Here is a 24,450-nt window from a genome sequence, read left to right as displayed (position 1 = left end):
GGTGGGACTTTCCGGTGGCGGCAAATTCTGAAGAGCTACTGCTTCCAACATGCTGCCCACCCGGTGCTCTTGCCTGTGCGGCGGCCTGTGCCTGGGACGGAGTGGGGCGGGAGCGAGCGTGGCCCTAGGAAGGCTGGTCCTGGCGCTGAGCTGTCGGTTCATCCCTTCCAGGCTAGTGGCTGAGCTGCGGGACGCCCTGGACGCCTGTGCCAAGCGACAGCGGGAGCTGGAGCGAAGCCTGCAAGTCTCCAGGCGGCTGCTGCGGACCTGGTACGCAGACCCTGGGACCACCAACTAGGCCTCCCTCGGACCCTCAGAACCCCTCTCAGATTCCCTGGGCCGAGAGGATTCCCAGGCCTAGTGTCCGTTTCCGAGTTGCCGGTTGTCGTTGCTCTCCACTTTCCCTGAAAGCTCTGAGGCTGGGGTTTTTCCTCCAGGCCAAGGGGCCCTGTGGGGTCTTTTGGGCCTGGGCCCTATCTCTTTGCCGTACCACGGCTGCCCTGTGTCTTCGCAGGGAACCAGCTGAGACCCCGGCTCCTGAGCCAACCCCAGTGCTAGAAACTAATGAAGAGGCCTCATTTCCAGGTAAACTTAAGCTACCCACCTCCAGTTGCTGCCTCTCTTCTGGCATGGCAGTGGTGGGGGACCCTCCTGGGGACAGTAATGAAAGAATACTACATGCCTCGGCTTTCGCAGCATGCACACCCAGCCCGCAAGACCTCAAGGAGCTGGAGCTTCTGACCCAGGCACTGGAGAAGGCTCTACAGGTGCGGAAAGGCATTTCTAAGGCTGGAAAAAGAGACAAAGCCTTCAGCCTGAAGTCTGGGTCCATTGCCACCTCTCCTGCTACTACAGCCTCTGCTCCACCCCAAGCTTCTAAAAGAAAACCCCCCAGGGGCATCCACCAGACCAACATGCCTGCCAAGGGCCTCCCTAAGCCCAGGCTTCTGTCAGCCAGGGATCAGACCTGTATGGGGAGAGGGCCACAAGCTGCCAAGCCTGTACCAAGCTTCAGGGACCAACAAGTAGCTCCATCGGCTGCTCCTCTGTCCCCAGAAGATTTCACACTCGAAGAGAAAGGGTAGGTTTTCCAGTCTTTCACTGGAGAAACTGCTCTCTACTTGATCAGACCCTGGCTAGCACCTGGAGTCTGGGATTTGGGATGGCAGGGAGGGCAGGGCATTGAGATGGATATGGGTTCTGGAGTGCCACTCATGAGGCCCATGCCCTGAAGCTGGCAGAATGAAACAGCTGGCTGTGAATGTGCCAGGCTTGACAAGCTAGGGCATGTCCCCACTCTCTTCTCTGGCTCTCCAGTGCCCTATTCTCTTATCTGCACAGCCCAGGGGCTTCACATGGGTTCTACTTGTGGTACACTCTGCTGGATCCCATGGTCACTCTGGAAACCCTGTTCAAGGGGGTAGGGTGGTTAGCCTCACCCCTGACTTGGCTCTGAGCAGGGGGTGGGGTCTATAGCCCCAGAATTAGGTGAGGCTGCTCTGAGCACTGGCTTCCCTGACAGGACCCTGCTGCAGCTACCCATGGCCTTCAGGAAGGCGGCTTCTCAGAACTCTCGGTGAGGATGAGTCTTGCTACTGGGTGGGGGCAGAGGGGAAACCAGGGGAGTGTGGAGAACAAGGAAGTCAAGGCCTCCCACCAGCTGGGGGCCATGTTGGTAAGACTTTTCCAGTAGATTCCTCTGCTTTCTTTGCTAGGTGGGGACACTATATTACGAAGTTCTGCTCAGCTCGGGCTGCCATAGTTACCTTAAACTCAGTGAGCTTTGAGGCCCCCAGCTCAGCTATTTGCTTATAACCTGCCAGACCGAGCAAGGCACTTGCGTGTCTTTGAATCCCAATTTGTCTTCCATGTACAAGTGATGATAATAGTACTAGCTTTGTAGAGATGTTAACCGAGGTGGTTCCTTTCAGGTTATGTACTGTACCTGGTACAGAGCCAGCACCTAGAGATCTTACCAGTCGTCCTAGTTACCAGTCATTGCCAGGCCCTCTCTCCTTCCTCAAATTGTCTCCTAGTATTTCTCAGAGTGGGTCAGCTCTCTGGACTCTGTCCTCTTAGTTCCTTGAGGCCTCCCAAGGCCGCTCTTGGCACTCAGCAGAGCCAGACACCCCAGGCTGGGGCCCCTTTCCTGGCCCTTGTGTACTTCCCAAAGCCCAGCCCAGCTGGCTGGAATAATGATTGCTCTCTGGTTCCTGGGGTGCCTGTGTGTGCTCCCAGCCTGTGGGCCCAGCTCAGCTCTACACAGACCAGTGACTCCATGGATGCTACTACGTCCTCCAAAACCCAGTTCCTCCAGAAAATGCAAATGACTGTATCCTTGTGGATTTGCTGGGCAGTTTGGGATGGGGGGACGGTGTCTGGTTCTGCACCTGGTGAATTTGAGGAGCAACTAGAAGGGCTAGAGCCACTCCCAGACCCTGTCTTTGTGGGAGGGGGTACCTTATCACAGGGGAGTTTCCCTGACCTGTGTCCAGTCAGACTGGCCCAGCTCTGGGCTCAGTGCTGCAGAGGTGGAGGCAGAGGTTGGGCGCTTACAGAAGGCCTGCTTGCTGCTGAGACTGCGAATGGGGGAAGAGCTTACAACAGGTCAGTGGACCCTGATACAGGTATTGGGATAAGGAAAGCTGCAGGACCAGCTTGGGCCCAGCCTACCCTCCCTGACTTTCATAGACCCCATGGACTGGATCCAGGAGTACCACTGCCTGCTCACCTTGGAGGGGCTGCAGGCCATGGTTGGACAGTGTCTGTATAAGCTGCAGGAGCTTCGGGCAGGTGAGACCCCACCCCCACCTGTGATGAAGTCTGGTCAGGGATCAAGGTCCTCTAGCCACAGGTAGCATTGGGACTTGAACAGCTAGCTAGGAGCAGAGGCAGACAGGCCCTTACGCACATCTCCCTACTGTGTTCTGAGTTCTCCCTAGTTGTCCTGTGGGACCAGTCAGGGCAGCTCCCCCATGCCATCCCTCTCCCAACACACAAAGCCCCACCGCTTTTAAGTAGTTGGCTTATTTGTCCAGTTATTGAAGTAGCATGTGAAAATCAGAAGTACTGGCAAATATTTGGCCTAGCCTTGCAAGAGATGCCTGTGGACAATCAGGCTTCATTCAGGTGGCAAAAGAAAACTTTGCAACCCCTTAGAGGACAGTGGGGAGGAGATGCCTGACCGTCGCTCTGTGAGGCCACATCCCCCTGTTCCCACAGCAGTAATGGAGCAGCAGCAGGGGCCATGGCCTGAAGGGAGACTCCCCAGGGCCTCATGGTCCTGTGGAGGAAGAGCAGACCCCATCTGGAGCCCCCAGCTGCTTCTCTACTCCAGCACTCAGGAGCTGCAGACCCTGGCAGCCCTCAGGCTTCGGGTGGGCATGCTGGACCAGCAAATACATCTGCAAAAGGTACTCCCAGAGTAGGAGGTGGGGAGTAGTTGACTAGGTGCCAGGAAAGCTTGGTCCATGGGAAGAATTCCAGGTCTGGAGCCTTGTGGGCTCAAGACGCTATCTGTACTCCTCGCCCCCGCCCCAGGAGGATAGGAGCCTCTGGGCCTGTGCACTTGCCAGCACTGGAGAGACCTGGGAACTTTTGGAGGAGGGAGGGGCTGGAGTATGGTACCCAAAGCCTGTCTTGGAATTGCTCCACCCACTGTGGGGGTCCTGGGCTAGCTGTCTGGGACAAGGCCTCCTTGCAACCTTGACTCTACATCTTATCCCAGGTCCTGATGGCAGAACTACTCCCTTTAGTGAGCACCCAGGAGCCACTGGGACCATCCTGGCTGGCACTATGCCGGGCTGTGCACAGCCTTCTCTGCGAGGGAGGCCAGCGTTTCCTCACCATCCTGCGAGATGAACCTGCTGACTGAACCCTTTCTGCAGCAGGGCAGGCTTTTCTGGGTCTGTTGGGGAGCACACCCTCTCTCTGGTCAAAGTTAAATGAACAGGGATTGAAGGGGTTTTCACTGGTGCAGTAGCCTGAGCTGGGATTGTTATACTCCCCTGGGAATCCAGGCTTCCAAGGGGCAGAGACAGCCTCCCTGCTCTTCCTGAGAAACTAGGTCCCTTCTCACAGCTTCTAAACCTGATAAGGGCACAGCTGGGCCATCCACAGGCTTGGGGAGATCAGAGGCCCTTGGAGGGGCTTTTCTTAGCTACCTCTTTTCTCTCACTTTAGGCTTAAAAGCCGCTTGTGTAACATTAAAGCTACTTTAGAAAGTATATATATTTACATCATACCAATGTGGGATTTGATGCGTATTGTTTTATTTTCTTTGTGTTTTTGTTTGCCAAGAATATATCAAATATATTTACCAAGAACACTCATATTCCTTATGTATTGTAGGGCAGGGGTGAGGCCACTCAGGGTGGGCTGCACTGGGGACTCACCTCATGTATTGGCACTAGCACAAGTGCCTAGATATGTACTGGGCTCATTGGAAGACACAAAAGCCACAGGCCTGTATCAGAGTTGGTGGACATTATGTGCCCACAGCCATCAGTCCTGGTACCCATGCCCACCACCTCCTGGGCTATTGCTGTGGCCATTGTGGGCCCCCCACACTGAGCCACCACCAGGGAACAGGCCCTTTACTGAACACCCTTCACTTTCTCCACTATCACCTCTTATGGGGCTCCTGCCTTCCCTGTTGAAGGAATCATTGCTTTGGTAGACAAGAAAGTAGAGGTCAAGGTCACAGCCTCTGGTTTTAAACAAGTCACAGATTTGAGTTTACACTGTTACTTGTTTGGTGCTATGAGACTTTTAGCAAGATTCTTAAGGAACCTGAGCTTCAATGCCAGTGTTGTCCCCACTTTCCCTAGTGTGGTTTTTGGCTCTGGGACTAGGATGACGATGAATGAGATGGGGCAAGATGCTTCACAGTGCTGGGCCCTGGTTAGGTCTGGGAGGCTGTGGTATTATTTAAATGACCCTTTACTGAGCACCTACAAGGACCAAGCACAGTACTAAGAGCTGGGGCACCGACCCTTAGTATGGATAGTGACTAAAACAGGGAATAGCAACAACCTCTGCCCCAGGGCACACGCCGGCCCAGGAGGTAGGTAACAGCTTGGTAAAGTATAGCAGTTATAAGGGATGAACTGGGTGATGCTGAACCAGCTTCAGGATGGCTCCAGGTTCCCTGCAGGAGGCCCTACTATAAAAGGCCTCATCATCCAGCAGGCTAGAAACCTTGGACATAGAGGCGTGAGTCTCAACGACTGCTGGGGACCAGATAGCAAAGTAGGAAGGGAAAAACCAAGAGCTTTATTGCAGTGAGGGGCCTAAAGGGAATGGAATAGCTCCATCCACTCCAGGACAGGAACCTGGGAAGGGGGAACAGAGACAGGAGCCTGAGGCATGCTGGCCAATCCATTGGTCCCTCCAGAGCTGCCCAGGTGCTCAGATCATGAGGAACCTTTAAATCCTCAGGATGGATCAGGCCACCACCCTGTTACTGGCCACCAGTCCATAGCTGGTGGTTTCCACCAGAATTATTTCATCCACTGGTTCACATGGTTTATTGTGCACCTTCCTTACTGGACCTTTGTCCCACAAGGGCAGGGGTGCTGTCCACTTGGATCCCTAGTCAGGCACAAATGGGCATCCAAAGACCCACGTATTGGGCCAGTCCTGGGCCCTGGTGGTGTCCTATGGACCACTGGGGACCTGGACCTTCTTGGGCAGCACGGTGCCACAGGTAGTATGAGGGGGCTGTCTGGGTAGGCAAGTTTCCTAGAGCAGGAAAAGGAGACCCCATCTAGATTAGCGTCTGCCCCACCAAGTCAGAAAGCAGCGGAGAACTCTGACAGGTGTCTTCTCTGAGTTGCTGAGTGGGAGCCAGGACTGCGCAGGTGCCCACATCCACCCAAATGTAGTCCGAACGTTGGCAGTATGAGCGCACCTGAGTCTCCACCCATGGCGCATGCCAATACCCCTGGGCCCTGCACACGTTTCTCTGGGCCACCTGCAACACTGGGCAGTGGTGAGAGGAGGGAATCATGGCCTGAAAGTGCCCTACCATTCCTTGCTGTGGCCCTACTTAACATGCTTCCCTGCAAGACTGCAGCCATCACCATCCTGCATGGACCCTGCCTGGACCTGGCCCAAGGGGAGTCGCCTTCCTGTGCTGGCACCCTTGGTTAGAGATGGCGGTAGAGGGCCAGGCATGGGTGGGGGGCAGAGAGGAGGTGCGGCAAGGCAGCAGCGGGAGCCAGGATCTCCCTGAACCCCCATGCGAGGCCTGGTTCCCAGCGAGGTTGCGGCGAACCGGGAGCCTCCTCCCTCCGGACCTCACCCGTGGACACAGTGCAACGTGCAGGTTTCTGAAGGCCCCTTTCCGAATTCTTGGGAGGCTCAGGCGAAGGGGACTATGAGACCATTTCCCTGCCCATCAGCTCTTCCCATTTCGCACTACCCTTCACCCAATATTGCTTTTCCAAGTTTCACTTGGTGTGCAGAGCTGATCGCAACCGCAGAGCAGGCCTAGCTTAAGCATGGAGCCGGAGAGAGCCCACACGGTATGTCCCTGCAGTGTGGGCAGGATGTAGGTGGGCAGCGGGTCATGGAGTCAGTGTGACCACCCTCCTTGGGGTGAGGAGCAGTGTGCTATACCCTTGTCTCCAGTCGTCTTGTCTTTCTCATTGGGTTGGAAGTTCCTCAAGGCGTAATAGGCGTTTAATACATACATGTTTGTGTGATACATGTGGTTGCTTGAAAGCTTCCTGCGGAAACAGCAGGTCCTGAGCTACACCAGGAGTATTTAATAGGTCAGCCTTTTAAAGGAAATACCTCAACCCTCTGAGACCTCAGACTGTCAGACCCACTGGTCCCTTCCCCAGACAATTGCCCCCAATGCCCCCAAACCAGCAGCTGTCACTCTGGGAGGGGTAGGGGGGACAAGGAAGGAATGGGGAGAATCCAACAGCCTGAGGAGTTGCAGGAGGGGGAAGGGAGGCAGAGCCTCTTCTGAGTACCAGGACAGGGCAGGGCCAGGGAGGAGGAAGGAGGTGTGAGAGACCCCAGTCAGGGACTGGGGACAAGTGGCAGAATCCATAAGGAGCAGTTAGCCTGGGCTGGAGGCTGTGGGGAAGGCCTCCCAAACTCCCATCATACCATCTGCCAGGGCTGCCCTGGAGGCCAAAAGAGAATGTACAGAGGGCCTTTTCCAGGGAAGAAACCTGGGGCCCTCCTTCCACCACACCAGAAGCCACCAGATGTTCTGCAGACCCCAGCAAGGAGGCTGGACTGCAGACAAAGCCCCCAAGGCTGATAGAGAGGAGAGGCTGCTCCCACTTTCCTCCCTCCTGGCAGGAGTACTGAATCCACACAGCAAGGGTTTCCATGGAAGCTGGTGCGAAACCCTGTGGAACTCCTGTTTCTCCCCATTGTGGCCGTCAGGTCACCTCCTTGCTTCTAAGGTCCTTGAAGGATCTATTGCAGCACCCCCTCTTCCACCAGAACTCTTCCCATCCCAGGCAGTGTTTGAGGATGGCAACCAGAGGGCCTTAAGGTGGTTGGAAGGTGCTGTTTCTGACCTTGAGCGCTCCCGCGCAGAGTGTGCATGCACTGTAAGTGGGACAGGGTACAGGCAAACAACCTGGTAAAGATGCTCTTCAGCCCAGAAGAAACGGCCCTCCTGCAGGAATAGCTCCAGGAAGCACAGCAGCCCCCTACCCCCAGCCTATAGAGGAGTCTGTCTCCACAGTGAGTCAGGGCACAAGGATGGGCTCTGACAGCATCCACCTCACTGTGGACTGGTGATTAGACTCACTGTGAGGAACTCTGTCCTGCAACTTGGACTGGCCAGCTACTGGGGACCAAGGGGAAGTGGGGCCCTGACATACTGCCCAGCAAGGGGACCTTGCTCACAGTCATTTGCATGTTGCTACTGCTCTTGAAGTAGATATGGCAGGACAGCCTGCTACCCTCTGGACAGTGCTGAGAGCTCAGGACACAGGCTCAGAGCCACCACTGGGTGCTGTTGCAATACAGTACTTAAGTGTTTGTGTAGATAATCAAAGAATAAATGATTAATGTTTAAAAATAAATAAGGGAGCTGCACTCAGCCAGCTCCCTCATTTGTGTATAGCTCTTTGTTGTAAGGGACATTCTCTTTATTGGGAAGTTGAGGGGCAAGTCCTCATGACATCTGCTCTGTGGGGCAGGGGGAAACCACGGCCATCCTGTTGCTGCCAAATGTGAAGGCCAGCAGCCCCTGTGACCCTGCTGGGTGAGCCCTTCCAAAGCCTCCCATCATCTCATCAGTCCCTCCATACACACCCCCACCATGCATTTGTGCCAGTCAGGCCTGGGAATGGTGACCAGAGGGTGTCAGTCACTCTAGGTGCTTCATTACCTTCTCTTCCTCCTTCTCAAGGTCAAGCCCTCCGGGTTCTCTCCTCTTCTTCAGTTTCCCAGGAGGCTCCAGTACCCTCCTGTCCCTCCTCTCCTAAACAGTACAAACATTCTGCTTCTCTCCATCCTCTTCTTGTGGGTCCTTGCAGTGTCTCAGGCCCAGCAGAGGATGGTAGCTTCACTAACATAGACATCCTCCACTGGCTGCAGGGCTTGGCCTGGAGTTGGCCTCTCATCTGAAACTTCAGACCTCAGAGCTGTCCCAAGTAGGATGTGTTCCCATGTGCCTTTTCCTTCCCGCATGGGGCCAACCCCTTCTAGGATGCTTAGCTGCACTCCATCAAGGACCTTAAGGTGGTTGGGAAGGGGTCTCTCTGTCCAGAGTGATTCCTGGTCCCTCTTGGCTGGGGCCACTCTCAGCTGCCCCATCCCCAGCTGGTGTCCAGGCCACCCACCTGGGATTCTGCCTCAGTTTCTCTGCCCAAGCCTGCTATTATATGGGCCAGGCTCAGGGGTACTGGCACAGCCATCTGTGATCAGTATCCCCTTGGATCAAACCCACTCCCTACCTCTCCATAGCTATCCAAGCCCCTGAACCCCCAAGGAGACCTGCCACCTGATTGGCTGTACACCCAACACACACACACACACACACACACACACACACACACACAGCTTCCCCTTCCTTCCTGCCAGCTCAGCTGGGCCCATCATGGTGTTACAACTAGCAACTAGATACTCAGAGACCCAGGAACAAGAGTTTATCCTGATCTGGGTGGAGAATGCCAGCCTCATCCCTTAGATGAGTTCAGGTCAGTCCCAGGGATGCAGTCCTTCCTGAACAGAAGGCAGGAGGGACTCAAGTATGTTGAGCCTGTAGCTCATCAAACCCTCCACCCCCACCCAAGCTCGAGGAATGTTGAATAACAGGCGTGCGGCCGAAGAGGAAACTGAGGTGTGAACAGGTTAAGGAATGTGAACCGTCGGCAGCCGTACGTCTCGAGAGAGGATGGTGTAGCTTCTTAAGAGTCTATCTGCACCGCCGAGAATGTGAACCACACAGCTGGAAATCAGAGCAGCTTGGATTCAAAATCAGACCTGGTCCTGATTCTTAATTCTTTCTGCTAGACCCCACAACCGCCAGCATGGCTTGACTTCCCATGCCACGAGTATGCTCTTTATGGACATCAGAGAGCATCCAGGTACCAGACTTTAGACCCAGGGAACAGCCTACTTGACGGACCTGAGGGAGGAGCCTGCCAGACCCCCTGCCCAGCATGTGGCACAGCCTCAGGAGCAGTCAAGGTCTGGCTGCGGGCCAGGGACCCTGCTGGGTGGTCCCCCACAGGCTGCGGGGCTGAACTTTCCCCTCCAGACCCCTCCCGACAGCGCATTCCTGGTTCCTCGGCCCCTCCCCCGCTGGCTTAGCCAGTGTCTGAATCTGCTTCTGATTCCCGCTATGCCGAGGAGGCCCCCTCTTCTCCCCTCCCTCCTTCCCGGCCCCAGCAGCTCCGCCTCCGGCTGGGCCCAGGCTTGATCCTGCGACGCCCCCCACCCCCACCTGGTACAGCTTGCCCTCCCTCGCGGCAGCCCGGAGGAAGTGGGAGGCCCGGGAGCCCCAGGGCCCGCCCTCCCTTGGCAATTCCCGGGAGGCCAGGAGACCTGCTCCACCCGGCCCTCCGTGGGTGAGTGTGAGCAGCGGGCGGTGGGTGGGGCCTCCGCGGGCGGAGGCGCCCGGAGCCTGGGCGAAGGCTGTCATCGCTCCAGGCCCAGTGGGAGGACGCGCCAACATCCTTGCAGCTGCACTAGGCCCGGGGCAAGCCCGCCCCTCTGCTCCCACCTCTGGGCCCCCGTTGGGGCTGCCTGGACCCTGTGGTTGCTTAGCATTGCAGGCCGGCCGGCAGAGCCTCGGACCAGGGCTCTACCCCCTCGAGGGCAGCGACGTGAGGCCACTGCCAGCTGGCTGATCCACGGCGGCTCTGGCCATGCCCAGCTGGCCCTGGGGGCTGCTGCTGACAGCGGGCACGCTCTTGGCCGCGCTGAGTCCAGGGCCGCCGGCGCCCACCGACCCCTGCCACGACGAGGGGGGCGCGCCCCGAGGCTGTGTGCCTGGCCTGGTGAACGCGGCCTTGGGCCATGAGGTGCTGGCGTCCAGCACATGTGGGCAGCCATCCACACAGGCCTGTGACTCCTCTGACCCACAGCGGGCACATTCCACTGCCCTCCTGACTTTCGCAGGGGGCACCACAAGCCCTGTTTGCTGGCGCTCCGACTGGCTGATGCAAGCGCCCCTCAACGTGACCCTCACAGTATCCCTGGGCAAAACTTTTGAGCTGGTATTTGTGAGCTTGCGCTTCTGCTCCACGCCCCCCACCTCAGTGGCCCTACTCAAGTCCCAGGACCATGGCCGAAGCTGGGTCCCACTGGGCTTCTTCTCCTCCTGCTGTGACATGGACTATGGTCGCCTGCCTGTCCCTGCCAATGGCCCAGCTGGCCCAGGGCCTGAAGCTTTGTGCTTCCCTGAGCCCCAGACCCAGCCTGATGGTGGTGGCCTTCTGGCCTTCAGCGTGCAAGACAGCAGCCCGCCAGGCCTGGATCTGGACAGCAGCCCGGTGCTCCAAGACTGGGTGACCGCTACAGACATTCAAGTAGTGCTCACAAGGCCTGCCATGCTGGGAGATACCAGGGACTCTGAGGCCATGATCCCTTACTCTTACTCGGCCACTGAGCTCCAGGTGGGCGGGCGCTGCAAGTGCAATGGGCATGCCTCGCGGTGCTTGCTGGACACCCAGGGCCACCTGATCTGCGACTGCCAGCATGGCACCGAGGGCCCCGACTGTGGCCGTTGCAAGCCCTTCTACTGCGACAGGCCATGGCAGCGGGCCACAGCCCGGGAAGCCCACGCCTGCCTTGGTGAGGCCTTGGAGGGTGGTCTGGGGATCTTGGACCCAGCCAGCTTTCCCCTGACCCACCCCTCTCTGCAGCTTGCTCCTGCAATGGCCATGCCCGCCGCTGCCGCTTCAACATGGAGCTGTACCGACTGTCAGGTCGCCGTAGTGGCGGTGTCTGCCTCAACTGCCGGCACAATACCGCTGGCCGCCACTGCCACTACTGCCGGGAGGGCTTCTATCGAGACCCAGGCCGTGCACCAAGTGATCGCCACGCTTGCAGGGGTGAGCCTGCACATCCTCATCCTCCAATTTCCCATATCCCCAAATGGGTTTCTGACCATTTCACCTTTGTCCCCAGCCTGTGACTGTCACCCTGTTGGCGCTGCTGGTAAAACCTGCAACCAGACCACAGGCCAGTGTCCCTGCAAGGATGGTGTCACTGGCCTCACCTGCAATCGCTGTGCCCCTGGTTTCCAGCAGAGTCGCTCTCCAGTGGCACCCTGCATTAGTGAGTGACCCTGTCCTGCTTAGGCCACCCAGCTCCCTGATGCTGCCTACCTGTCCATTGAGCGCTCCAAATCCCCCTGCCCCCCTTGAATGCAGGCCATTCTCCCATCCTCTCTGCAGAGACCCCTGGCCCTGGCCCTACAGAGGAGAGCAGTCCCGTGGAGCCTCAGGGTGAGTGTATACAGATCAGGGTCCTAGACTGACATGTCTTGGAGGGAGGGGTGCTGTAGGTTCAAGAAGGGGAGGAGGAGAGGTTGGGGAAAGGAAGTGGGGGATCTGTGCCAGCCTCCCCACTACCTTACCCACCTTCCCAGACTGCGACTTGCACTGCAAACCCACCCGTGGCAGCTACCGCATCAGCCTGAAGAAGTTCTGCAGGAAAGACTATGGTAAGCAACTCTCAGGTCTCCTGCCCCCACCTTCTCATCTTGCCCTCCCCACTTTTCCTTTGGGTACCCCAACCTTGCTGGGCCCCAAGGACATCCCCCATTCCTCAGGTTCCCTACCGCCGCTGGCCCCGCCCCCTTAGCCCCTGGTGGTTTCTCTGTGCCCTCCCTGTCCAGTGGGTGTCCTCTGTGGCCCTCTTCTGCCCTCCCTCCCAGCCACGAGCACATAGTGCTCTTCCATGTGGCCTGCCTCCTCTTAGCCTGCTCCCGCCCCCTCTCGCCCTTTCTGCAGCGGTGCAGGTGGCGGTGGGTGCACGCGGCGAGACACGTGGCTTGTGGACTCGCTTCCCGGTGGCCGTGCTCGCTGTGTTCCGGAGCGGCGAGGAGCGCGCACGGCGCGGAAGCAGTGCCCTGTGGGTGCCAGCACGGGATGCTGCCTGCGGCTGCCCACGCCTGCTACCTGGCCGCCGCTACCTGCTGCTGGGGGGCGGGCATGGGGTCACGGTCAGGGATCCAGGGGGCCGAGGGCCCGGGCTCAGCGCCGCCCGCGGGAGTCTCGTGCTGCCCTGGCGCGACGCGTGGACGCGGCGCCTTCGGAGGCTGCAGCGGCGGGAGCGGCGGGGGCGCTGCGGGGTGGCCTGAGCCTGCGGGCCAGGCTCGGGCTGGGCTGGGCGCTGCTCCCACATCAAGGCGCACGTTCAACTAACGCATCGTCTGCGGAGGAGTCTTTGCTTGCGTACCCGCGCGTCGCCATTTGGGCCCCTGCCCAACTCTGCCAGGCGGGCTCCTCCCTCTGTGCCTTGCACTCGGGCCCAAGAGGGGGTGTGGCCGACACAGAGACAAAAAGGGATGTCATAGCCCCAAAAAGCTGTTTGGAGACTCCTTTTGGCCGCTGTTATTCCAGAGGATTCCTTGGATCCCCAACACTCGTGCTATCTGCCCCCTCCAAGGGTGGGGCACCGTGATACCTACAAAAGGCTCTGAACTTCCTTGTGGGGCCCAATACTTTGGGGCTCTGCGAACACTCCAAGGGCCTCTGTGACCCGCCTCCCCGTGATGTCGTAGTCCCTCAAAGAGCGTTCTCGCCTTTATAAAATGCATTGTGCCATCCCCCAAAAGGTTAAGAAGTCCCTCATGAATCCAGGACCCAGTCATTAAAGGTCTGAGAACACACCAAGGATCCCGTAGCTCTACTTCCCACGGAGTCTCGTAATCCGCCAGAGAGCGCTATGACTCACCTAGAGGCACTATGGCCACCACAGATGTCCACGGACCCCCTTGGGTCTCGGCGACACTGGTTCCCTCGCCCCCAGCCACAACCCGCAGAGGGCGCTGTAAATCCTTCCCCAGCGAGGGCCGAGGTCTCTGGTCCCTGTCTGTCCCCTTTGCCTGCCTTTTCTCTGCCGGTTGAGCGTCCCTGTCTCTGCAGCGTCTCTGCCAGTATTCACCCTCTTTATTGGCCTGTTGTGTCCCTGTCTCTTTTCTTCGTCCGGCTCTCTCTCTCAGACTCGACCTCTGCGCTCCTCCTCTAAGGTCCCGCTTCTAGAATCCCCGGCGTTCCTTCTCCCACTCGAAGACGGATGTCGTGCCCACGCGGACACGCCTTCCCCTGTCTACACGTAACGAGGAGGGTCTACAACTCAGGCGGACAGTCCTCCCAGTTCCTGATGCCCCTAGCCCCATTCTCCGCAGGGCCCGGTAGCCGCCCGCTCACTCGACTCCCTCCAGGGTTAACCGCTCGCGAACCCCTGCCCCTCCGCGCCGGCACGGTCCTGAGCTGGCGCAGGCCTCCACCGCTCTGCCGCGGGGCGTCGGCGCGCATGCCCAGAGCCCGCTGTGGCGGAGACCCGGGGCGCCCGCGGTGGGCAGCCCGTGGCGCGTGCTCACCGGGGGCGGGGCAGCGTGAGCGCATGCGTAGAGAAGCCCGCGCTCAGTTGCGCGGCGAGCTGAGGAGAAAGCGGTGCGGTGCGGCGGCGGCGGCGGAGGTGGGTACGCCGCGGGACTGGTGCTAGGTGTGATGGCCTGCCGCGGGGCCTCGGGGACTGCGGGGCCAGGTCGCCGACTGTCACTGCGGCGGGGGCTTGCCGAGGGAGGGGGCGTGGGGACCGTACTGTGGGGCCTCATTCTGAGGTGGGGCACAGGGGGCTGCCGCTGCGCGGAGGTCCGGGGTCCGCGGCGGTCCTTTTGTTACTACCCGTCGCCCCCGCCGCTGTCCGTCGCACCTCAGCTCCACCAGACACTCACCTCAGAGGCAGGGCCGGCCCCCTCATCCAGCCCCCGTCTGCGTGCTGACTGGCCCAGGGCGAGGCATCAGTCAGAAGGAACTGTCTGTGTCACTCCTTCCTGGGGCCACTTTCTGTCTCTGCGGGGTAGGAAATCCTCTTCAGGACTCGAAATCGCAACAGAATCTCTGATAACGTTTTGCTGTCGAGAACCTGCAACTGTTCCTTTTCCTGCCCTCCGTTTGCCTCAGGATGACATGCCCGCCTAGTTGCTCCCTAGCATTTGAGCCCTGTCTGGAGGGTGCGCCCTTGTCCTGGCCACTGGGCCCAGAAACAGAAGCATTTCCACAGGGTCCCTGGGCTCTGTGTTATCTGAGCTGGAGGTCTGGGGTGGGCTACATCTGGTCTTGGTTTTCTCTGAGCAGGGGTACTGGTGACCTTAGTATGGAGACAGGTGCTGTGCGCCTCCTGGATTACCACTCTCTGGGCTGACATTAAAGGCTAAAGGTTGTCTAAGGACCCCCTGGGTTGTGTGGAGGCACAGGTTGACTATTAAATTAGTGGTGTGTGGGGAGATACAGTCCTGGTGGCCGATGTGGCTGTGGTGGTGTTGTGGTCTTTTCTAGCTGCTTATTATAAGTTATTAGTCTGTCTGCCTTTCCAGGGCCAATAGAAGCATTCTAAAGTAGTTTTCTGTGTTTTGCTATATGTTTGTTTGGGACTCAGCAAGGACTTACAGGCAATTGCATTTTAAAAAGATCACGCCATTATTCAACAGATGTAGCTATTTCCTCCACTTGAGGGTGAGAGCTCAATCTTCATATTGTATCCCCAGTACTGAGTAGGCACTTGTAAATGTTTGCTTAATTGTCTTAGAGGCAAGTATACAGGTTCTCTTCATTTTAAGGAATATAGGCTGGAGGAAACAATTCCAGGTAAGAAAAGCTCAAGAAACCTCACAAAGGTGTTACTTTTACAAAGGTTTACAGCTAGCGAAATGACCTCATCAGGCAGCTTCCTTTTATTCTGAAGATTGGTCCTCATCTAATTTTCTCAGTCTTCAGATAAGGCCTTTAAGTGAAATGCTTACCTGGTAGTGAGTGCTCTGTTTAGAAGCTTGTCTCTCCCTATGAACAGGGCTGGAGGCCTGTTGCATTCATCTTTGCTTCCCCATTGCCTGGCATGCAATGGGCAGGGGTTATCTCTTGAAATGGACCAAGGTGCTAAGTAAAACTAGTGTAGTGGTTTTCATCTGGTAGTAAGGGTGACCTTCAGTGGGGGTCGGGGGTGGTAAAGCAGAAGTAATCTAGTAATCTAGGCAGGCTTTCATAACAATAATAAAATTCACTCCCTGGATCTGCAAGTGCACCAGTAGGTGAGCCTCACCAGCTCTTGCTGACCACACCTGCTAGGACTGTCCAGAAGGCCAAGTGACCTTGGGCACGCACTGTTGCTTCTAATTCTCATTACAGTCTAAGCTAACCTCAGATGACATATTTAAGTTTGCTTTTAGATGGTTTCTGGTTTAAAGTACATAAAGACAATGAAGCAGGTTATAAAAAAGCACTTAACATTTACCCTGTTCAATGTTTTACTTGTTTGAGCATACCTTTTCTGTTATGACAACTCTGTACATAAAAAAAGAAAGAAGCCCTTTTTAACTTGAAGCAGCAATTTCAGTGACTGTGTCAAGTGTCACTTTATTAAGGAAACAAAACCTCAGGCTTTTTACTAAGAATCTACTTTATTATTTGATGATTTTTTAAAATTCCACAAAATTTTATCGAAATCATAATTCACATGAGGAGGGCCTGTACCCTGTGTTATGTGGCTACAAAGTTGAGTGACTCTCTCCCCTTATGGAGCTTACAGTGGAATTAGGAGACAGGCCAGTGAACTGTGGCACTGTGGGAGTGTTCCCATAGATGAGGACAGAGCTTGCTTTGGGCACAGAGTGGCATTCAGGTGGCCTTTGGTGGGGGCTCCTGAGAAAGTCTTGAACTAAATTTTGAAGAATGAATAGGAGTGGCAAGACCATGTGAGGGAAAGAGCTTCCAGGCAGAGACAGTGTATGTGAAGTAACAAGGGCATGACCCACCCATCAGCTGTTAAAAGAAGGGCAGCGGGTAGTTCTGGTGGTTGGGATAGAGGGAAATGAAATTAAGGAGCTAAGCTGGCAGCAGATTGGGAGAGGCCTTGAGTACCAGGCCTAGTTTGAATTTTACCCTGAGAACCGTAGGAAGTCATCAAGGGATCCTGGGTCTGTCAACGACTGATCAAGATTGTGTTCTCCACTGGTGACTGGGCAGTGGTTGCCAGGTGGATTAATGAAGGGTTGTACTGGGACCACTATAGCACATCTAGAGAGACGTAAGGCCCAGCACTAATGAAGGACATTGGGTACAGAAAAGAGAGTAAAACCATGAGGCAGGTGCCTGTGGAGGTAGGGGAAGAGCAAGGGAGAAAGGAGAACTTAGGGAACAGTCCAAGTTTGGGTGGCTGGCAACTGGGTCCATGCCACACACAGTGTGCAGGATGGGGGCATACTTGGGGGTAGATGATGACTTGAAATTTGGAGATGTTGATCTGAGGGACAGTGAGACTTCCAAGAAGTAGGTGGATATATGTCAGTCTAGAGCCGAGGAGAGTATACTGGACTCAAGAACATTTTGGGGACTCCTTCCTGTGTAGCAGTAAAGCCAGGGAGTAGTGAGGTAGGCCTTCCCAGGAGAGTGTATGGGAAAAAAAGGAAGACTGAACCCTGGAGGCACCTAATGTTTTATATCTATGAAACAGGGTAGATAAGCTAACAGAATTGTCATCAATAAACCCTTGCCTATTTTAGGGTGTGGGGGCAGGATAGTGGGCTTTTTATTTCTGTGACAAAGGCCCAGTTTGTTGGTTAGTGTAAATGGCAAGATGTAAAATGCTTAAGGTGCAAAAATCACATAATCAGTTCCAAGGGCTTTCCTGTTTTATGTGTTTATTTGCCTTCTGGGACACTTCCAGATTGTCACTCATCTCACTTTTCCCTCCAGACTGAAGATTGGTTCTCTCAGAGCATTCTCACAATACATCTCTAAAGAAAGGTCTTCTCAGACTCAGATAGATCCAAGATTGCAGAATTTTTGAGGTCGCCTTGCTGTCAGTTTCTGTGTGGTACCTTAGCATTTGCAGCAGGTGGAACTGTATTTGGTGGCTCCTTCCCAGTCTTTCTCCCACACTGAGGGGTAAGTTGGGGGGAGGGGGGGACGCTGAGAAAAGATGATATTGCGAAAGGAACCCCTGTCTGCCCACAGGACTTGGCCTAGCCTCTAGATAAGTGCACGGGCCATTAGGAGTTATTTTTGTCTCTGGTACCTCCTCAGTTATAATATGTGAGACAAGATCTTGTTCTGTCCTATATAGTTATGTCGTCTCCTGGCCTGGTTGGGTACTGCACAAAGATATACTGGCAGGAGTCACATGTGAGAAGTCATGGTTTCTCCCTCCATCCAACTCAGATAGGTTCTCTTCTATTACAAATGATTGAGAACACACTACACATGGCTTAACTTTTTTTTCATAATCTGAAACTGTGTGTCTGCCTAATTGTTACACAATTTTAATGGGGTTACCATACACATTGAGGGTTGTTTACCAGTGGGCCATTCTGTTACCAATAGAAGCCCTTCCCTGTGTAGTATTCTAAATGTAGGTTAATACTTGTGTCCCACCAAAAGCTCCCCTCACCTCTGTCGCTTCATCTTTTCCTTTAATCATTTTGCCTTTGTTCCCTAATTCTCTAACTTCTTTTCTGCCTAGGATGATTCCAGCCTTCATATCTTGATAAACCTGTGGACCTTAAAAGGATCTGGGTGTATACATTAAATCCTCCTGCCTCTGGCGTGTTTCCTGCCTTCCTGGGCTGACCCTTCCCACGTCCTAGGACACAGGAGTACTTGGCTTCCCCAACAGTCTGGTGAACCCCAGGCCTCTATCTCAGGTCCTTTGGCTTATTGGAGCTCATGAGGCTGGACTATAGAATTGTCTTTTAATCTGAGCCACAAATGGCACTCACTGGCCGAAGAGCTGAAGGGCTTACCATCCCAAGTGGCTGTGCTCTCTGAGACCCTTTCCTATGCCCATGCTGTTTCTGCTGCTTCCTGGACATAGGCTACCTCATGCTTCAGGACTCAGCTGAGGCAGCATTGACTCATAACCCCTCTTTCCTCATGTGCTGGGGGCCCAGGTACCCTGTGTTTTCCTATCATAGCACTGGTACCTGAGTTGGCATGGCCAGTACACCCATATCCCCACAGCCAGAAGCTCACTGAGAGCTGGAGCTGGGCCTCACATGTTTGTACTCCAGCGCTTGGTACACCAGCATTCAGGAAGTGTCTTGAGTGCCTGTCAAATGATTAAACCTGCAAGATTCCCAGCTTTGTCGTCAGATCTTAAAATACTTATGGAGAACCTGGTATGTGCCTGGCCTTCGGAGGCCTACCTATTAAAGGCACCCTGCTTGGAATCCTGACCAGTCAAAATCCTAATGCTGCTGACAGTCTAGTTCTCTTTCTCTGATTCTTCTTCTGTGCAGCTGGCTGGTTTATCCTGTGCCCTGGTATTTTCCCAGACATGCTGTTGAAAGGACCCTTGATAAAGATCCTGAATTAGCAGAGCCCCATCCCAACCCCAGCCCTCTGCCTGGGCCAGACCGGGCTGGGAAAAAGGTTTTCTGCCTGAGAAGGGGATGCAGGGAACTGTTTTGAGTGGCTAACAGGGTTGGGACTCTTACCTGCTTGGGGCCCCACAGGTTCAGGCGCCATTAGTAAGACCTGCATTTGAACTTCTGACAGGTGGCAGGCAGACTGGCCAGCCAACTGGCCTGTGGTGCTGTGACTAACGCCTAATGCTAATACCCTTACTGGTTACACCCTTTGTAGCTGGCACGTGCCTCCATTGTGTGCTACTAGCAAAGGGCCCACTATCAAGTTCCCCAGTAACTGGCTGCCTGATAGTCACTGAAGAATGCCAGTTGCCATTAATATTTGAGAAATCTCTGTGCTCTGCTTCAGGGCTGAGGCAGAGCATGGCCTGCCATTCTGTCATGTGATGATGCCTGCTGGGAAGGTCATATACCTAAACAGTGCACCCTGTTATTATTATTTGGAATTAAATTTTTCTCTTGGAACCAAGTGGTTTGGGATATTTCTGAGTCTCCGTCTGTTTCCTTTTCTTGTTTCTTCCTTCCTGGGTACACTGGGTGTGGTGTGAAACACCTGGCTCAAAAGTCACAGTATAGCAGAAGAGCTGGATTCATAAATCATTACAATGGCATGCCAAGAGTTAAAACAGATTTGGATAAGGAGGGGTAGAATGCAGCCAGGGTGCCTTCAGCCCTGCCTGGGAATTTGGGAAGGGCTGGTGGAGGAGGGGACATTTGGGCTGAGGCTTGAAGTATATTGGACCAAGAGGAGAAGGGAGAACAGGTGTGTCTTTCATTTCTTCCTGACTGTAGACATACCCTGTGCATGTGTCATTGGGGCCGCAGTTGGTGCTCTGTGGGTAAGGCTCCTGAAGCTGCCTTTGGAGGGCAGGTAGGACCAGATCCTAAAGGGATGGCAGGGGAATGAGGGCATGGTTTCAGGTGAAGAGTGGGGCAGAGCACATTGGGAGTCAGAGCGAAACATGTTGGAGTCACATGGAGTGTGCAAAGGATGAGAAAGCAGTTGCAACTATGGGACTTGAGTTCACAGAGGATTCTAGGCTGAGAAGAGGATGGATTCCTGCAAAAGGGACATTTAAGAGATAGGCAGAGGAACAGCGGAAGCCACAGAGATGAGGACAGACATGAGGCAAGGGTTTCAGGAGGCCCAGGGAGAGAAGACCTGAGAGCACTGAGGTCAGTTGTGTGTGTTTTAGGAAGATAAGGGCCCAAAGGTGTCAGTTAAATGACCTGACAGCCAGGCAGTTAAGGTGGGAGGGGTGGGAGACAGGTGTAGCCTGCTCTCACTAGAAACTTGACTGGGAAGGAGAGGAGGTGAGGCATCAGGTTCTGTGAGTGGCTTTCGGGGGTCTGTAACAGCAGAGAGGGACCATTAAGGATGCAGGATAGTTGGGGTCCCCAGGAGGTGAGATCCATGACCAAGAGTGGGGGTGCAGATCAAGAGCCAGGGTCAGAGAAGAGAGGAAGCTCCTGCCTGGCACCCTGTCCTCAGGAGAAAGGGAGGGCAGGGGCTGCGGGTGGACATGAAGCTATAAGCTAGTGTGAGGAATAGGAGAGGGTTCTGGTGAGACATGCCAGGAAGGTCTGCCAGGTCATGAGCAAGGTGGCATGATTTTTTCCTTTACAGTTGGTGTGTGAGCATGGAGAAGCACACTCAGTCTGGCTTCCCGAGGATTTTGCCAGTGGCTGAAACAGAAGCACAGGTGGAGCTTGGTAGAACATGTCTAGGCTAGCAGGCAGAGGCATAAAGCCACAAGAGGCTGGTAGGTGAAGGAGATGGAGTCATGCGGGTAGGAAGAGGGCAATGAAGAGCTCTAGGAAAAGGTTAGGAGAGAGTGGGGTTGTGATATGCTACCTCTGGGTGGAGTGGTTTCCGAGGCTAACCAGGTTGTGGATAAAACGCTAGAGATGTAAAGGCTTCTGAACGTAAGAAGCTTCGCTCCAGGGCTGCCTACTCAATCCTTGAGCTCTGTGATGGCAGCCAAGGAATGGAGGTAATGAGCTGGAGAGAGAGGGGCAGAGTCCTAGGGGAAAGCCTTCAGGGAGGAGCCAGCAGGGTCCTGGGGAGAGCGGGCTGCTCTCTGACTAGAGGAGGAAGGAAGCATTCTGGGAGAGGATGAAGTGATGGATTATTTCCCACAGACAAGTTCCAGAGAAAGATGAGAGGTGGGAGTGGTGGTGAGGTAGGCAAAGAAGAGGGCAGCAAGGCAAGGGAATGAGGAGGATCAGTGACAGTAGTCACCTCAGTCAGTAACAATGTCACCAGTGGCCATCCACAGAATTGGGAGTCACCTACAGCTGAGAAGAAGTCCTGAAACTGTGTCTGGGGGCTAGAGCAGATTCCTGGGGTGGGATTGGATATTTCCCTGACCTCTCCCCTATGGCTGTGTGGGAGGACTAGGCCTGTCATGAAGATGTTAGACGACTCAGGCTTGAAGAGAGGAAGGTTTCTGTATGACATAACAGGAGAGGGTGCTCATCACCTGCCTTAGAGTTCATCTTATTCCAGGCCTATCCTTGCCCCTTCTGGCTGCACGGTGGATGGTCTCAGGAATATCTCCTGAGCCCTCACCTCCTTCCACCTTCTCATGCCCAGAAGCCTTCCAGCTGTCCCATGGCCCCTGCCCCTACCCTAATGCTGAGTCACACGCTAAGCCACCCAGATGCGCCCTTCCTTCCACACACAGGTCATTTTCCCTTCCCTGTCCTGCTGCCATATTCCTCACCTGACCTGTTCCCCACTGTCACTGGAACTCTGAGCATCTCCTCATCAGGCAGTGAACATATCCTGTAATTGCTATCTCTTTCTCATCCCCAGACTTGGCACACCTGAGGGAGTGAGGTGCTGTCACCTCTGCATGCCTGTCCCCTGATGCCAAGTAGGTGTCAAGAGACTCCAGTCATTCTGCTGTGTCCCTGCTTGCTCCACCTCTGCAAAGCTCCACCTCACTGGGGATTGATGGTCTCTAAGGTAGAAAGCGAATGTTCTGAATTCTGCTCTGGAGAAACAGAGGAGTGTGCATTTCTTTGTCACGTGGAACTCTTCAGGCCCAGAATAGAGCACCTTACTGCCCCTTCTTCCTGTCCTCACCCAGTCATTTGCCAGTCTGGAGCTGCAGCCTCCTTCCTCTTAGTTCTTTGTTTCCTGGTTTCATGCCTGGGAAACAGATGTAACATTGCTCAGACTGATGAGGAAGAACTGAGACACAGCAGCTGACACCCACAGAGCATCCACCCTCCTGTGGCACAGTGACTAAGACCCAGACAGGCTGAGCCCTGGGTCCTACGACCGTGAGCTGTTCCTGCAGCAAAGGTGGGGTGGTAGTCAGGCCCAGGCTGGGTAGGGAGCAGTAGGAGTGGGTAGGAGTCCTGGTGAGTGTCCACCTTTCTCTGCACAATGGTATCTCTTGCCCAGTGACACCACATTTGACACTTTGGTGGCATCCTGGTGTGTGTGTGTGGTCTGTCTGTAAGATCAGCTGGGTGAGAAGTCCAGGAGCCAGCGTGGGCTTCTGGGCTGAGGACTGGGTGTCTTGGCAGGACCTTACTACAGCAGCCCAGGATTCTGCCTCCAGCTTGAGCTGCTCTGGCATTTGCCTGAGACGTATCTATGTCATAAGAGGCACTTTTAACTTGAAAATGGAGTGTCGCCTCTGCCCACCAGAACTCCACCACGAGGCCATAATTCTGTTTATTTCTTGGACCCTGCCTTTCACCATTGATCATCTGGTCTGGTAGAATTTAACCCTTAGGCAGTCTTTTAGGTCTACCGCATCTTCTCCATCTTCCCTGGCCAGGCTCAGCCCAGCTATCCTCTTGCCTCCTCTTGCCTTCTCTTCTGCACTCTGCCCTCCTTTCTCCTGGGCCACCAGGGGGATTTTTCTAAAATACATGTCACCCTCTCTGGTGTGGCTTAGTGGATTGAGTGCCAGCCTGTAAACCAAAAGGTTGCCTGTTCGATTCCCAGTCAGGGCACATGCCTGGGTTGGCAGCCAGGTCCCCAGGTGGGGGAGTGCAGGAGGCAATCACACATGGATGTTTCTTTCCCTCTTTTTCTCCCTCCCTTCCCTTCTCTCTAAATAAATAAATAAATAAATAAATAAATAAGATATATAAAATAAAATAAAATGCATGTCACCTTCTGCTTAGACTCTCCTCCAGCTCCTTTATGTTGGGGGTGATGTCCAATCTCCTAGTGCAGCTGGCATGCAAGGCTATCAGCTGCCTCTTATCCCATCATCAGCCACCCAATACCACCTGCCTGAGGCTCCCCAACTTGCTGTATCCTCCCTCATGCACTTATCTTTATGGTACAGTTGGGGTACCATTACTCCATCTGCAGTGCTCATGTGGAGTCAGCATCCTGCCTTCGTGGTCTGCCAGGGCCCTGCCTGGCCTCATGGCACTTCCTATGTGGGCTGTGATCATTGCTGTCCTCAGGAGTCATCTTTTACTCTCTTGTCCCAGTGCCCTGCCCAGGACCCAGCACAGAAAAGGCAACTCAATACAAGTTTGTCAAATCAATAAAAGTTTGGAGCAAGGGGAGTCATGATGGAGTGCTAGGCCCCTCAGGAAAGGTGGCCTGGATGGGAGGTGCAGCACCCAATGTTGGTGGGTGGTTAAGATGGAATCACCCAGGCTTAATATGAGGGCCTGTGTTTGTCACATGAGAACAAATTTGTTTTCAAATCCAGTTGTTTGGGAAAATTGTGTTCCCCACTTAAAGAGGCGAGAAATGAAGAGGTCTTAGGGCTCATCAGACCTGAAGCAGTGTTTGGGGACAGCAGGTGGCATTGAGAAGCCAGCCCTGAACTTGCTGAGGAAGGAGCATGGGTGGGCTGGCTGTCCTGGGTGGGAGAGGAGTCTCAGGCACTGTGGGGTTACCATGAGTGCTCTGGAAGTTGACAGACCAGGGATAGTTCTCTCTGTACTTGAGAACCTCCCACTCTGGTACCCCTCTGTATCCCAGTTTTCTCATCTGTTGGAGCAAATCCCTATGCCATAGGGTTGTTCTCAGGATTAGAGATAGAAATGCGAAGCTAAATCACCTGACGGACAGCAGCTGTGAAATTTGTGTTTGGTGGTCCCCAAGGATGGTGTGAGAAGGGGTCCTGTTTGAACACCAGGTGCTTGGTCCTGATGTCCCCTGCCTAACTGTCCACAAGAAGGCTTATCCTTCCTTCTGTATCTGCTTTCCCTCCTATCCTGGTCCTGATCAGAAATCTTGAAGGGCTACATGCAGAGCTGGAAGGCTCAGGGAGGCCTGGGCTGCTCCCACCCTGGATGGCCACCTCCCTTTTTCTGTGGGCATGATTTGGGGAATTCTCTGTGGGGCTGTGGGCCTGCAGTCACTGAAGGGGGCCTTAATGCAT

The 24,450-nt window shown here is 54.8% G+C and overlaps 2 protein-coding genes across 4 annotated transcripts; both read left to right on the top strand.

Moving 5' to 3' along the window:
* The first annotated feature begins 17 nt into the window (after positions 1-17).
* On the top strand, positions 18-4,247 carry TEDC2 (tubulin epsilon and delta complex 2). 3 transcript variants are annotated; one of them, XM_090277202.1, is made up of 10 exons: positions 18-63; positions 172-270; positions 515-585; positions 697-1,081; positions 1,523-1,576; positions 2,239-2,332; positions 2,496-2,607; positions 2,692-2,793; positions 3,223-3,413; positions 3,728-4,247. In XM_090277202.1, the coding sequence occupies exons 1-10, from the start codon at positions 50-52 to the stop codon at positions 3,872-3,874; spliced, it is 1,269 nt and encodes a 422-aa protein (XP_090133328.1). In that variant the 5' UTR covers positions 18-49; the 3' UTR covers positions 3,875-4,247. The 3 variants fall into 3 exon arrangements, with proteins under 3 accessions (XP_090133328.1, XP_090133327.1, XP_090133326.1); XM_090277201.1 differs by having other exon boundaries at positions 25-270; positions 3,226-3,413; XM_090277200.1 differs by having other exon boundaries at positions 25-270.
* A 5,733-nt stretch (positions 4,248-9,980) lies between these two features.
* On the top strand, positions 9,981-13,315 carry NTN3 (netrin 3). The gene is made up of 6 exons (XM_090277199.1): positions 9,981-11,277; positions 11,349-11,537; positions 11,614-11,763; positions 11,883-11,933; positions 12,077-12,151; positions 12,441-13,315. Exons 1-6 carry the CDS (start codon positions 10,350-10,352, stop codon positions 12,788-12,790), a joined length of 1,743 nt encoding a protein of 580 aa, XP_090133325.1. The 5' UTR covers positions 9,981-10,349; the 3' UTR covers positions 12,791-13,315.
* Positions 13,316-24,450: the final 11,135 nt, after the last annotated feature.

Source organism: Furipterus horrens, unplaced genomic scaffold (assembly GCF_987537825.1).
Source record: "Furipterus horrens unplaced genomic scaffold, mFurHor1.1.pri manual_scaffold_5, whole genome shotgun sequence".
NCBI classification, from domain to species: domain Eukaryota; kingdom Metazoa; phylum Chordata; class Mammalia; order Chiroptera; family Furipteridae; genus Furipterus; species Furipterus horrens.
Note: the sequence above shows the minus strand (reverse complement) of the source record. Positions and strands in the feature narration are given on the sequence as shown.

Bases quoted from the DNA above. Each gene is read 5' to 3' on its own strand.
- TEDC2 (XM_090277200.1), top strand. From the start codon at position 50: ATGCTGCCCACCCGGTGCTCTTGCCTGTGCGGCGGCCTGTGCCTGGGA. The intron at 1,577-2,238 runs GTGAGGATGAGT...GTGTGCTCCCAG, and splicing joins GCGGCTTCTCAGAACTCTCG to CCTGTGGGCCCAGCTCAGCT. The intron at 2,333-2,495 runs GTATCCTTGTGG...ACCTGTGTCCAG, and splicing joins TCCAGAAAATGCAAATGACT to TCAGACTGGCCCAGCTCTGG.
- NTN3 (XM_090277199.1), top strand. From the start codon at position 10,350: ATGCCCAGCTGGCCCTGGGGGCTGCTGCTGACAGCGGGCACGCTCTTG. The intron at 11,278-11,348 runs GTGAGGCCTTGG...CCCTCTCTGCAG, and splicing joins GGAAGCCCACGCCTGCCTTG to CTTGCTCCTGCAATGGCCAT. The intron at 11,538-11,613 runs GTGAGCCTGCAC...CTTTGTCCCCAG, and splicing joins TGATCGCCACGCTTGCAGGG to CCTGTGACTGTCACCCTGTT.